The 13,492-nt window shown below is 39.3% G+C and overlaps 2 protein-coding genes across 2 annotated transcripts; both read right to left on the reverse strand.

Moving 5' to 3' along the window:
* Window positions 1-1,643: 1,643 nt before the first annotated feature.
* On the reverse strand, window positions 1,644-6,547 carry psmb10 (proteasome 20S subunit beta 10). Its single transcript, XM_041811061.1, has 8 exons — window positions 6,350-6,547; window positions 5,961-6,054; window positions 5,392-5,489; window positions 4,905-5,045; window positions 4,130-4,245; window positions 3,955-4,013; window positions 2,096-2,247; window positions 1,644-1,901 (listed from the first exon to the last, which is right to left on the reverse strand). Exons 1-8 carry the CDS (start codon window positions 6,415-6,417, stop codon window positions 1,790-1,792), a joined length of 840 nt encoding a protein of 279 aa, XP_041666995.1. The 5' UTR covers window positions 6,418-6,547; the 3' UTR covers window positions 1,644-1,789.
* Window positions 6,548-8,549: 2,002 nt separating this feature from the next.
* Window positions 8,550-12,837, reverse strand: pomk (protein O-mannose kinase). The gene is made up of 3 exons (XM_041811280.1): window positions 12,724-12,837; window positions 10,891-11,163; window positions 8,550-9,351 (listed from the first exon to the last, which is right to left on the reverse strand). The coding sequence occupies exons 2-3, from the start codon at window positions 11,161-11,163 to the stop codon at window positions 8,587-8,589; spliced, it is 1,038 nt and encodes a 345-aa protein (XP_041667214.1). The 5' UTR covers window positions 12,724-12,837; the 3' UTR covers window positions 8,550-8,586.
* Window positions 12,838-13,492: the final 655 nt, after the last annotated feature.

The following is a 13,492-nucleotide window of genomic DNA, read 5'->3' on the forward strand; positions in this document are numbered from 1 at the left end:
TTGATCCTCTCATCTTCCCTTGAATGTCTGCTGTGCAGGTAATCACCATTGATATGAAAGTCGAGAAACGTCTTTTGTCAATGCGAACAGCTCCAGGTTTTTCACTCACATCTGGACTTTGCTCCACCACTTTTTCTCTTCTTCCCTCCACTCTCTTCACAGCGCCAGCGTATGACAGTCCACTCTCTGCTCTTTACTCACTTTGTCTTCCTTTATCCTTTACCGACACTTTGCTGACCCCGGAAAATTATTTCCATTACAAAGAAGACATCACCTGTTCTTCTGGCACTTCATAATCCTCCTAACATCCATTTTCCCCACATCTTCTGCAAATTCATTGTCCTTTGCAGACAGCAGCCACATGCCCATACTTGCCTTAGAAGATGATGTCATCCTTTAAACTCCACAAAAACATTCCATGCTTGACTTAGAAGAGGATGTCATGCTTCAAACTCTATAAAACATTCCATCCTTTCCTCTAAAGATGATGTCATCCTTTAAACACTTCAAAAAATTTCCATACTTGCATCAGAAGATGATGTAATCTTTCAAACTCTACAAAACATCCCATCCCTGCCTCAGAAGATGATGTCCTCCTTTAATCTCCATAAAACAATCTATCCTTGTCTTAAAAGAAGTCATCCTTCAAATTATATAAAAGTTCCATCCTTGCCTTAGATGATGTCATCCTTCAAGCTCTACAAAACATCCCATCCTTGCCTTAAAAGATGATGTCATCCTTTATATTATGTAAAACATTCCATCCTTGCCTCAGAGGATGATGTCATGTCATCCTTTAAACTCTATGAAACATTCTTTACTTGCCTTAGATGATGTCATCCTTTTAACTCTACAAAAACATCCCATCCTTGACTTAGAAGATGATGTTATCCTTTAAGCTCTATAAAACATTTCATCCTTGCCTTAGATGATTTCATCCATTAATCTTTTTAAAACATTCCATCCTTGCCTTAGAAGATATCATCCTTTAAACTCTATAAAAACATCCCATCCTTGCCTCTAAAGATGATGTCATCCTTTAAACTCTATAAAACCTTCCATCCATGCCTTAGATGTTCTCCTTTAACTTCTATAAAAACATTCCATCCTTGCCTCTAAAGATGTCATCCTTTAAACTCTATAAAAACATCCCATCCTTGCCTTAGATGTTCTCCTTTAACTTCTTTAAAAACATTCCATCCTTGCCTCTAAAGATGTCATCCTTTAAACTCTATAAAAACATCCCATCCTTGCCTTAGATGTTCTCCTTTAACTTCTTTAAAAACATTCCATCCTTGCCTCTAAAGATGTCATGCTATGAGCTCTATAAAACATTCCTTCCTTGCCTCTAAAGATGTCATCCTTTAAACTCTACAAAACATTCCATCCTTGCCTTAGATGTTATCCTTTAACTTCTATAAAACATTCCATCCTTGCCTCTAAAGATGATGTCATGCTATTATCCCTATAAAACATTCTATCCTTGCCTTGAATGGATGAATGAATAATGGTGACATATTCTCTTTCTCTCATGTTTTCAGATAGCTCTCATGCTCCGTCCATCACACTGAGCTGATCTTTGTTGTTTTTCATTTCTAGGGGAATCCTGAACGTGGCTTTGGTGCAGTGAATGAGCTCAGACATGATTTTAATGATTCTTTATTAAACGGCTGCTCATATTAATAAAGTTTAATCATATTTGAATCAGATGCTGGAGTAAAAACACAAATATATCTATTTTCCAGGCCTCAGGGAGTAGATACGCCATAGATGATCGTATTTCTGTGTTTTATTCTGCGTCCATGATGTGCACAGATTCATCGACCACATCCAGGTCCAGCAGGGTCACGGTTTTTGTGAGGACAGCCGTGGTTCCTGGTTTATAGCGGTACTGACCCTCTCTGGAAAGGAAACCACACAGTTGTGTTAGATTAGATCAGGATGGGTTAAAGGATTAACCCTATAAGGTCAATTCCAGTCCGCTAAGGTCAGTAACAGACTGGTAATAATCATGTTTAAACATCATCACATGGTTCTAACTGAGCCTGGTCTCAGCACCCACACCACCACTCCTCCTTTGGCCACAGGCGCTCACCGTTTCCCCTTGGTGGTGGGTTTGTCGTATCCTCTCAGGTACTCCACGCCCCCCGCAGTTATCACACACAGGTCCACGTTACTCCCTGAACCCAGGTCACAGAAGATCCCTGCTGCGATCGCATCACGGACCAGCGTCTTTGCGTCCTCCAGCTGACCAAGACGAGGATGAGGACAAAGACGAGGAAGAGGACGAGGAGGAGGAGAAGGAAACAGAAGAATTAAAGTTCAAGCTTTAAATAGGATCAAACATCCATTCATTTTTATCAAAAACCTCAATAACGACTAAAATCTAACAATAGCTGATAAACTCTGCTCACTTCTTCAGCTCAAACTTTAAATCCTGCTCTCTTAAAAACCCCAGAAATAAAACAATCATTCTGAAGTTAATTCAGCAGAGAGAGACCCCGTTTATACCTCACACTAACATCCAACACCCAGTAGAAACCAGAGTAGCTGTACTGAAATAGGTTTTAAATGTAGTTAAAGAACACTCAGATTACTGAGTAGCTGCATTTATAATAAACAGCTTTATTCAGAGACCTAATGTTGAACTAGCTTGTGTCTAGCTTAGCCAATAAAGATCAGATCAGAAATCCTAACAGTGAAGTCACATGATGAAGATGTGACCACGGTATTTTAAGTACGTTCCAGCAGCGTGTTGATGTAATATCAGTGACTGACTGGAGTATTTGACCAAGACTGACGTCAGCCTTTTACTCACTGAAGGCAAACTACGGCCTACGTTAGGCAAGAATGTAGGAACAAGCCCCCAACATCCCCAGCTTCATCAACATTCTGTCTTTGTTTCTAAAGAGGAGTCAACCTCTAAAATTTCTAAAACATTCCATCCTTGCCTTTAAAGATGATGCCATCCTCAAAAGTTTCTAAAACATTCCATCCTTGCCTTTAAAGAAGATTTCATCATCTAAAGTTTCTAAAACATTCCAGCCTTACCTTTAAAGAAGACGTCATCCTTTAAAGTTTCTAAAACATTCAATCCTTGCCTTTAAAGATGATGCCATCCTCAAAAGTTTCTAGAACATTCCAGCCTTTGAAGATGATGCCACCAGTTAAAGCTTTTAAACATTCCAGCCCTGCCTCTAAAGATGATGTCACCCTTTAAAGCCTTAAAACATTCCAGCCTTGCCTCTCAAGATGTCATCCTCTAAAGTTTCTAAAACATTCCAGCCTTGCCTTTAAGGAAGATGTCATCATCTAAAGTATCTAAAACATTCCATCCTTGCCCTCAAGATAATGCCATCCTCTGAAGTTTCTAAAACGTTCCAGCCTTACCTCTAAAGATAATGCCATCATCTAAAGTTTCTAAAACATTCAAGCCTTGCCTCTAAAGATGATGCTATACTCTACACTTTCTCAAACATTCCATTCTTGACTTTAAATATAATATCATTCTCTAAAGTTTCTAAAACATTCCAGCCTTGCCTCTAAAGATACTGCCATTCTCTAAAGTTTCTAAAACATTCCAGCCTTGTCTCTAAAGATACTGCCATTCTCTAAAGTTTCTAAAACATTCCAGCCTTGCCTCTAAGGATGATGCAATCCTCTAAAGTTTCTAAAACATTCCAGCCTCGTCTCCAAAGATGATGCCATCCTCCAGCATTTCCAAAACATTCCAGCCTTGTCTCCAAAGATGATGCCATCCTCCAGTGTTTCCAAAACATTCTATTCTTGACTTTAAATATAATGCCATTCTCTAAAGTTTCTAAAACATTCCAGCCTTGCCTCCAAAGATGATGCCATCCTCTAAAGGAGGATTTCATCCTCTGATTTTTAGTTTCATATTTCTGCCATAAAGCGTTCCAGCTGCTGTAAACCCAAAGCGTGCGGCGGTCTCACCTCCATGTTTGCTTTGAATCGATCCTCAAACACAGAAACAGCTGCTGCTGCTCCTGATCCTGAAACACACCAAACCAGAGAGTCTCCATTAGACTTTACTCTTTTATGTTATATCAATATTCACTGTTACCATGGTGACAGAAAGGAGAGGATTAAACAGACAGGTATTTTTTACCCATGGTGACGAAGGGCAGCTTGTCATAGGAGCCATGAGGATAAATACTGTACAGGTGAGCTCCAGTCACATCGACCCCTCCGACGATCAGAGACGACCCGATGTGACCCTGGTACCTGCAGACAGAGAGCTCTTGATTTAAGGTTGAACCTGAGTCATGTCATAAATCATGTCATAAATCATGTCATAGATGTCATAAATCATGTCATAAATGTCATAGATGTCATAAATCATGGAATAATCGTGGATTAAATTATTGAATAACTCATGGAATAAATCATATCATACCTCATGTCATAAATGTCATAAATATAGTCATAAATGGTAGAATAAATCATGTCATAGATGTCATAAATCATGTCATAGATGTCATAAATCATGTGATAAATCATGGAATAAATCGTGGAAAAAAATGTGGAATAAATCATGGAATCAATCATGGAATCAATTGTGTAATAAATCATGTAATAAATCTTAGAGTTAATCCTGGAATAAATCATGGAATAAATTGTTGAATAAATCATGTCATAAATGTCATAAATGATGTGATAACTCATTTAATAAATCATGTGATAATTTGTGGAATAAATCATGCATTAAATCATCATCTGGAGTCAGACTCTGAGGACAGCGAGCGATGTGTAATCAGAGATGAGATGAAGAACAATCATTACAGATTTAATGGCGGACAGAGAAACAAGTGTCAGCTTTAAACTCCTGATTTAAAGATAAAAACCAGCGCTGGTCAGACAATCTTCACCTCCTCTACCCTCACCTGAACAGCATCTGTTTGAGCTGCCGGGTCACCATGGCAACCAGCGGCGGTCTCCCCGTGTTGAGCATGTGCAGCTCCACGTTGGACGCCATGATCTGAGTGGTGATCTCAGCGTCCGCAGCCACGCCCGCTCCGCAGCAGCTGGAACAGAAACGCTCTGAGTTTAAAAGCACTGATGATTAATGGGACAACCATCCTCACCCCCGTCTACCAGGACAGCAGCATGTCCTCCTCCTCTACATTAGGGGGCGATATGACCACTTCAACTATGTTACCAGAGATATTTGACATCTCTGGTCTGATTTCACAGATGTCAGACTTTCATTGATGATCTAAATAAAAACAGGATTAATGGAGAAATGTTTAAATATGTATTCAGTATCAGCCAGCATGTCCATCTCTGTTTGATTCTGCTGTATGATGTCAGTCTTTCCTAAAAACCTAACTAGAGATAAGGGCTGAGAACCATCCAATGATTTGGACTCACTAAATGTTGGGGGCGATGTAGTGAATCTTCATACAGTTTTTATCAGCCACCACGTCATCATCGGTGGCTCTCGTGTCTGCTCCCAGAATCACTCCATCCTGACGGGAAAAAGGAAAATGTCAACAAGACCTCTTTAATCACTTTAGAAACAACACTAGAGTGCTTTTAGAAGAGCCATCTAAGAAAAGCTAAGCCCCGCCCCCACCTGGAAAAATTCAATTGTAATCATCACTGACAAAATCTCAACATTACAGATCTACAGTCACGTGGTCTATGAATAAACTCTGCATTATAACAACAGTGTTTTACTGCCACTCTAATAATAATGAGGATCTTTTCCTTTTTAAGGAACATGAACCAAAACTTTTTTTTTTTTGCAATTAAAAAGTAAAAAACACAAACAGTATTTTCAGTAACACCGTTGTAAATTTATGATTTAAAAAAAAGAAATTTCCCCAAAAATTTCTTAAAGTCAGTGATTGCAACACTTTCTTGTAAATTTCTGACTTTTAAACTTTGAAATTCTGTGTTTATTTTCTTTATAATCTCAAACATTTTGACAGGTTTACCTTATAAATGACTCCAGCGATGGTTGTCCCAGTTTTTCTGGCTTGAGGAGATCTGTACCCGAGCTCAGACAGACTGGACTCTAACACATTATTCCTGAGAATAAAATCAGACAGAACACCTCAGGAAGTCTGACTGATGTGACTCAGAGATGATTTTATTTCTTTTAGCCTGGATAAACACTCAGACATGTTCAGGATTAAACCGCGAAAAAACGAAACATCAGCTGATCAGAGTCTGGATCTTTAACATCAGTGATCGATAATCTGGACTAGATTAGAGTTCATATTTCATAATTAAGCCTCTTATTGGTGTTTTAATGGTTTTAACACGTGTTGGAGTGTAAAAGAGGAAATCCATCCTCCATGTCTGAGCTGGGCTGGAGTTTTACCTGCGGCTGTTGTCGAAGCTGAATCCTCCTCTCACCTGTTCACAGGTGTTCATCACAGCGGGGTTCATGGTCACCAGAAGGATTTAGTGTGGAGAATTCAGAATAAACCCTCTCTGTCTCTCTGCCTCAGTGCGTCAGCAGTTTGGCAGTTTTTACTTTCACTTTCACTCCAACAAGCCCCGCCCCCCGCTGCCCTACACTGTAAAAAACACAGATTCGTCAGGATCAGAGAGTTCTTCTTAAAGACCAGAACCAGTGACCTTGATTTATGAACAAACAGGAGAGACACCTGGTTCACCTGTCAGCCCCTCCCCTTATTAATGAGCCCCTCCCCTTATTAATGAGGAAACATAAACCTGCCTGACAACAGGGATTGTTTAATCTGTTATTTTTTTTAGAGTGTATACATGACAGAGCAGCTCTCCAGGTAAAACATGGACGCTCAGGTGTTACATGTCAGACCAGATCTAACAGTAGACCAGAACCGGAGACAAACCGGTCTAAGATCCCAGTCTGTGCCTAAACATTTTGGAGATGAGAGGGTTTATAATCTACCAGACGGTTGAACTCTTTTCTAACCTTCTTTAACAAGAACAGCATCCCTCACAGCAGTGGTGCCCAACATGGGGTCTGGGGACCCCTAAGGGGAGCGCTGATGATCTCAGGGAGGCTGTGGGGCCGACCTCTATTGCCAAAATCCCCTTTGATCAGAGAATTAAAACACAACTGTACCTTTATGTATTATTATAACACTGAATGTTCTCCATCTGCATCTTTTTCAGGGCTTTAAAACCCACAGACAGATTTTTACCTTTGGGCAGATAATAAAACTTATTTATGCTTACATTTAAAACCAGGAAAAATGGCGACACCAGCCACATAGTAATTTTAAATCATGACTAAAAACATAATGTATGACAGTGAATAAGTACCACTAAAAAAATAAAACATAAAGAGGTGTCTTTCAATTTTGAGCTAAAAAAAAAAATCACATTTGAGGGGACAAAAAACCCAAAATTTGGTATAAACTTCATTACAACAAAACAAACTTAGAATTTCAGAGTTTAAAGTTATTATTTTCAAGAAAAAAACTTTACATTTTTTAGTTTAAAAAGTCTTAAACATTGAAATTAGACTCAAAAATTTAGTTTTTAAAACTAAATTTTAAAGTAAAAAAATCTTTCTTTTTTTTTTTGAGAATTAAGTTATTTTCTTGATAATCCTCAGTATTATTTATTCTCTAGAGTGGCCCTTAAACACCGTCATAATAATGTTCATAGAGTATAAAAACAAAGAACAGGTGTCTGTGGGCCTGTTATGATGGGAGGATGCAGACATTGAAAATGAGGGGAGCTTTTATTTCTTAGATATGAGTAGGGGGCCTGAACTGTGATGGGATGTTTAACCACCAGGCAGAGCCAGGGGCCAGGGGCCTCGTGCTCCAGTGGGCACTAAAAAAAAAAGAAAATTGGTTGAACTTTAAAAAAATGAAGTAATCAATTACACGAAACATTTTTAATTGAATCAGTCAAATCTTTTTTTAAATCAGATGAATGAATATTTTTTAACTTCATAGAAACTATGTTTGAAGGTTGAGCAAACCTAATTATTTTCCTTTGTCCTAAACTAAAAATAATTTATCACCTAATGTAAATATTCCACTCATTTGAACTTGAAATGTACACCCTGCACGCTCACTCTCACACCTACGGCCAATTTAGTCACCAATTAACCTGAGCCTCATGTTTTTAAAGTTCAACCACTGTTTTATTTTTTCAGTGGGGCCTCTAACCCTACAGAGCAGACCGTCGTCAGGCAGATCTCTCTGTCAAAGCTCCAATCTGAAGTGACTGCTCCAGGACTGGAAACGGATCTGACCTACCAGTCATTAGAGGAGAACGAGGTGGTAGCTGTGGGCGGGGCTTAGTCATACTGGGCGCTGATAGCAACAGCTGCCTCAGTAGATGTTAGCTCAGATGTAGCTTTAGTGTAGCAGCAGTTTGATCAGATTCTTTAGAATTAAAGAGCAGAGCCACACTGGATTTATACCAGTATATCACATTTCTGTTAATATTTAAAAATAGCATATTTCTGTTAACAGAGGTTTGAGAATTCTGCCAGAGCTAATCAATAAGCACCTGATCAATACCTGATCAGTGGGAGGTTCTCAATAAACACTAGAAGAACCACAATCATGAGGTCACTTTCTAAAGGTCCATTTATTGAACAGAACATTTCTACAGCATGTCTCTGGCGCCTGCTCCATCCCTCGCCATGCTGCTGTACACTGATTGGTACACCTGCAGGACATCCTGGGCTGAGGGGCGGAGCTTGGGGTCCACCTGCTTACACTGTTCATGGATCTGAAACAGGTGAAAGTGGACCAGGTCTCCTCCAGGGACCCGACCCATCAGGTACCGGGTGACGTCAGGAATCTTCCAAATGTCCGTCTTCTCGTCGTACGGCGCCATGAGCTCGTCTGAAAACGCCACGTCCACGTGGGGCCACCGTTGCTCAGGGGCCACGAAGTCCCCGGTCAGCTCACGGGGCCCACACTTGACCAGCACGCCGGCGGCGCGGTCCACCTGCGGCAGAGCGTCCAGGTCGTTGACCACTAGGTGGAGCTGTGACGTCAGTAACAGCTGAGACAGCGTCTTCTCCAGCGTGTTGGAGTCACACATGACCCTGACGCCAGCCGGGCTGCTGTGGAGGAACGCCAACATGGACACGTAGTCCAGGGCCAGCCGCAGCCTCACCTGCCAGGTGTTGTGTTTGTGGAGGTGTGGCTGAGAAAGCACCGCCTCCAGGCTCAGCAGGGAGCCCAGAGGGTGGTACTCCGTCACCTGGGTGTGGTCTGACAGGCAGAACCCTACCAGCTGGACCACGTGGGGGTCCTGGAGAGCCTGGAGCATCGAGACGCCGTGGAGGAAGTCATCGAGGTAGCCAGGTGATGAGAGAGAGGACAGCGCCACCTTCTGGCCACGCCATTCTGACAGGTAGACCTGGAGACAAAGGCAGGACAGGTGAGGAGGGTTAGGAACCAATGAGGTTCACCGCTCCTGAGGAACCCTAAAGGTAACAAGAGCACAACCCGAATTCCACAAAAGTTAGGACGCTGAGTTAACCGGTATTTGATTCACAATAGAACATAAACCAGGGGTTTTCAAAGTGTGGGAGAGTGAGCCTCCCCTAAAAAGAAATTAGTCACTCGGTGGACCCCCACCCACAAAAAGGATTCAAATTTAAAATAAAATAAACAAATTTCAAACATTTATGTCTAATCTTTAAACATTTTTAACATTAATATATTTTGGATACTTTGGTTTGCAAATGTCCTTAAACATCTGCCTTTCCCTCTTATTCAGTTATAATGCCATTAAATACCCCTTTTCATGATTTTTTTTTTTGGCCATTTTACAACTTCTTTTTGCCACCTTTATCCCAATTTTGCCCCTTTTCACCTTTTGCCCATTTAGGCTACCTTTCATCATTAAATATCCCTTTTTCCCCCAAATTTTTTTGCTCATTTATGCGACATATTTTTGCCACTTTTATCACATTTTTTGCCCTTTTTTAACCATTTTTTGCAACTTTTTGTCCATTTAAGCCACCTTTTGCCATTAAATGCCACTTGTTTCCTTTTTTTCCCAATTTTTGCCTCTTCTTGTTTGCTCTTTTTTCCCAATTTGCCCTTTTTCACCCCCCCTTTTGCCCATTTAAACTACCTTTTGCTATTACATCTCATCTTTTTTGCCCATTTTTGCCACTCTTGACTGCTTTTTGCCCATTTTAGTCACTTTCCACTCATTTTTTGTCACTTCTTGCCCATTTCTGCTCCTTTCTGACCATTTTTCCACTTTTTCTCCCCATTTTTGCCCATTTTCACCCATTTTTTGCTGCTTTTTGACCATTTTGCCATCTTTAACCTATTTTTATTGCTACTTCAAAGTGTTTTTGCCACTTTTCACCACTTAGATTGTGGCTTTTGCAAAGGTATTTTTCAACAATTTGGCTCTTTTGTTTAGAAACACTACTCTATTTAACATTTCAGGAAAAATAATCGTTCATTTTCAATTTGATGGCAGCAACACATCTCAAAAAAGTAGGGACAGGGCAACAAAAGGCTGAAAAAGTAAGCAATGCTCTTATGTGAAAAAACCCTCCATCCATCCCTCCATCCATCTCTCCCAGGTGAATTCAGACTATGACTGGATATTAATCTGATCAGTCTTTTAATCCTGCATCATAATAAGATGAGGGAGGATTGACCTGCTTTTCTGACTTATATTTTTAGGCTTTTATGCCTTCATTAAAAGAGGAGGACAGTGGACAGAGCCGGAAACAGGGAGGAGAGACATGGGGGGAAAGGAGCCAAAGATTGGACTTCAGCTTAGACCCTCTGTGTAAATGGGTGCGACCTGATTTAAGGCTTTATGTTTGGTTGATTGTTCCCATGTTTCATCCACTCAGTGAACCTGAGAGACTGATTTATACACGCTGTAGAAAACTAATTCATACGTGCCGTAAAATAACCTCCCTACCTTTTTAACGGCTCCCTGTCCAATGAGCTTCAGCGGACGGACCTCAGCTTTAATCTGAGCACACTGCAGCCACGGCGTGCAGTTCCTCATGGTGGCCATCTTAAAGTGCCCAGGCAGACAGCCGTCATGCGACAACAGACGGTGGTCATCGGGGTGATACAGAGCGTCCAGGTAAAGGTAGAGCAGCAGGTTAGAGAGCAGCAGAGCGGCCAGACACAGGGCGACCACGGGGACGCCGTGAGACACCGAACTGCTGCTGGGAGACATCACCATCTGAAGAAACAGGAAGAAAATCAAGTATTTAATAAACATTTAATAAGAATATTAGACAAAGACAGACCACAGGTACGACATGAGACCAAACTACGAGGAGAGAAGATATATAAGAGCTGTGGAACAGTACTGTCCCCATTCCTGATTTTTATTTTTTCATATTTGTCATGTAAATGTTTTAGAAATCACAATAATGTTAACATTAGATAACATGAGTATAACAGCCAATGACACATACGGCTTCATTCACTGTGGCTGAGTCAGCTGACATCTGATAATCAGGTAAACACTTTTACACATGTTGGTTCTTTTATTCTAGGAAGACTGTGGGTACAGAGATTTAAGAATAAAATAAAGAATGATGAGGTTAAATTAAATCGAGCTGTTTAACTGTTTTACCTTGGTTTTACCACCAACATGTAGGGCGTCCTCACCTAAGCAAAACTGTCAGTAATGACTTTTTTAATACTGATACCTCATTCACCTAATGAGAAGTAAAGTAAATATTTTAGAGCTTTAAATATTGTTTATTTCATATGTGCCACAGTTTCACCATCTGAAACATACATATATGAGATCAGTCAGGGGTTAGGACACGTTATCACTGTGCTGTTTTTATTCATTTAAGATTATTTTTCAGATTTATCAGGAATAATCAGGGTAAAATATAAACACAAAAGCAAACAGACATCAGTCATTAGTTTTAGAACATTTCTCCAATAATACTGATCAATATAAATAAATCCTGATCAATAAAAATAATTCCGATCAATGAAAAGAATCCAGATCACTGAAAAGAATCCCGATCAATAGATTACCCTGATCAATGAAAATAATAATGATCAATGAAAATAATCCTGATGTAAAAATACTCCTGATCAATAAAAATAATCCTGATCAAAAAATACTCCTGATCAATAAAAATAATCCTGATCAATAAAAATAATTCTGATCAATAAAAATACTCCTGATCAATAAAAATAATCCTGATCAAAAAATACTCCTGATCAATAAAAATAATCCTGATCAATAAAAATAATCCTGATCAAAAAAAAATAATCCTGATCAATAAAAATAATCCTGATCAATAAAAATAATCCTGATCAAAAAATACTCCTGATCAATAAAAATACTCCTGATCAATAAAAATAATCCTGATCAATGAAAACAATCCGAATCACAACAGAATCACTCAGATGTGGGGCTTTAGCTCGCGTTTTACAATCTTTTTGGACGATGAAGGCACCCGTACCATAGATTAAAATAAACGCACTCAAATCCAGAACACAGTTCGTGAATATTTCAAAGATTGTTCATGAATTAAAACAGACTCAGATTAAAGTTAACATGTAAACAGATGGATGAACAGTCACAGAGACAAAGTTATTAATAAACTCTAGTCTGTATTTATAATAGAGAATTATAGACTCTAGAGTCGAATCATAATCTATCTGTTAGTAAAGGACACAGACACAGCCTCATTATAACACAGCAGAGAAGCTAACTTCCGCTAAAGCTACATCATCGATCATCACTACTGATCATTATTGATTACCGTACCTGCTATGATCAGGAATCATGGTGTTATTGATCAGCTCTCACGGCGGTAAATCCGGTTGAAACCACCGAGATAAAAACACAGGCTAACTTGAAGCAGCACCGGGTCAGTTGAACAGCTTCCTGTATGAGTTTCAAAATAAAAGCCTCACACATAACCAGCACTCCTCAGTCTAAAGTAGGGATGAAGGAAACTGGAGCTCTGGCGACATCTGCTGACTCTTTTAGTTCACACTGATATAAATGTACATTTCTACTGCCGTCAGAGAGTTTAGAAAGATCATTACAGCAGCCAGAACCTTTGACTTTATCATTTATTCAATTAATTAAAAGTTATTTATTCATTGTATCTATTTATTTATGTATCTATCAATTTATTATTCATAGATTGATTTTTATTTAATTACTGTTTTATAACAAACTTTGACGAACATTTCACAGTACCAATGATATAAACAGGATACACAGAAACAGTTTTTATTGTCAAATAAATCAGGTTACTTTTAGACAGAGAGTTAAATAAATCAGATCAGGAGTTAAAATAAACACAAATGAAAGTGAAGAAAAACAGAGGAGAGCAAGAGGTTTTAGTTGGTGTGGCTGTATAAATCCATTGTTTTATGTTTTATTTTGGAGGATTTGAGTTATGAGAAATCTGGAAATATGTGGAAATCTGTGGTTTGGGACACATCACATTTAGAGTGGAAGTCTGTGGTTTGGGACACATCATTAAAAATGAAAGTCTGTGGTTTGGGTCACATCACATTTAGAA

Source organism: Cheilinus undulatus, linkage group 17, assembly GCF_018320785.1.
Source record: "Cheilinus undulatus linkage group 17, ASM1832078v1, whole genome shotgun sequence".
Lineage (NCBI taxonomy): Eukaryota > Metazoa > Chordata > Actinopteri > Labriformes > Labridae > Cheilinus > Cheilinus undulatus.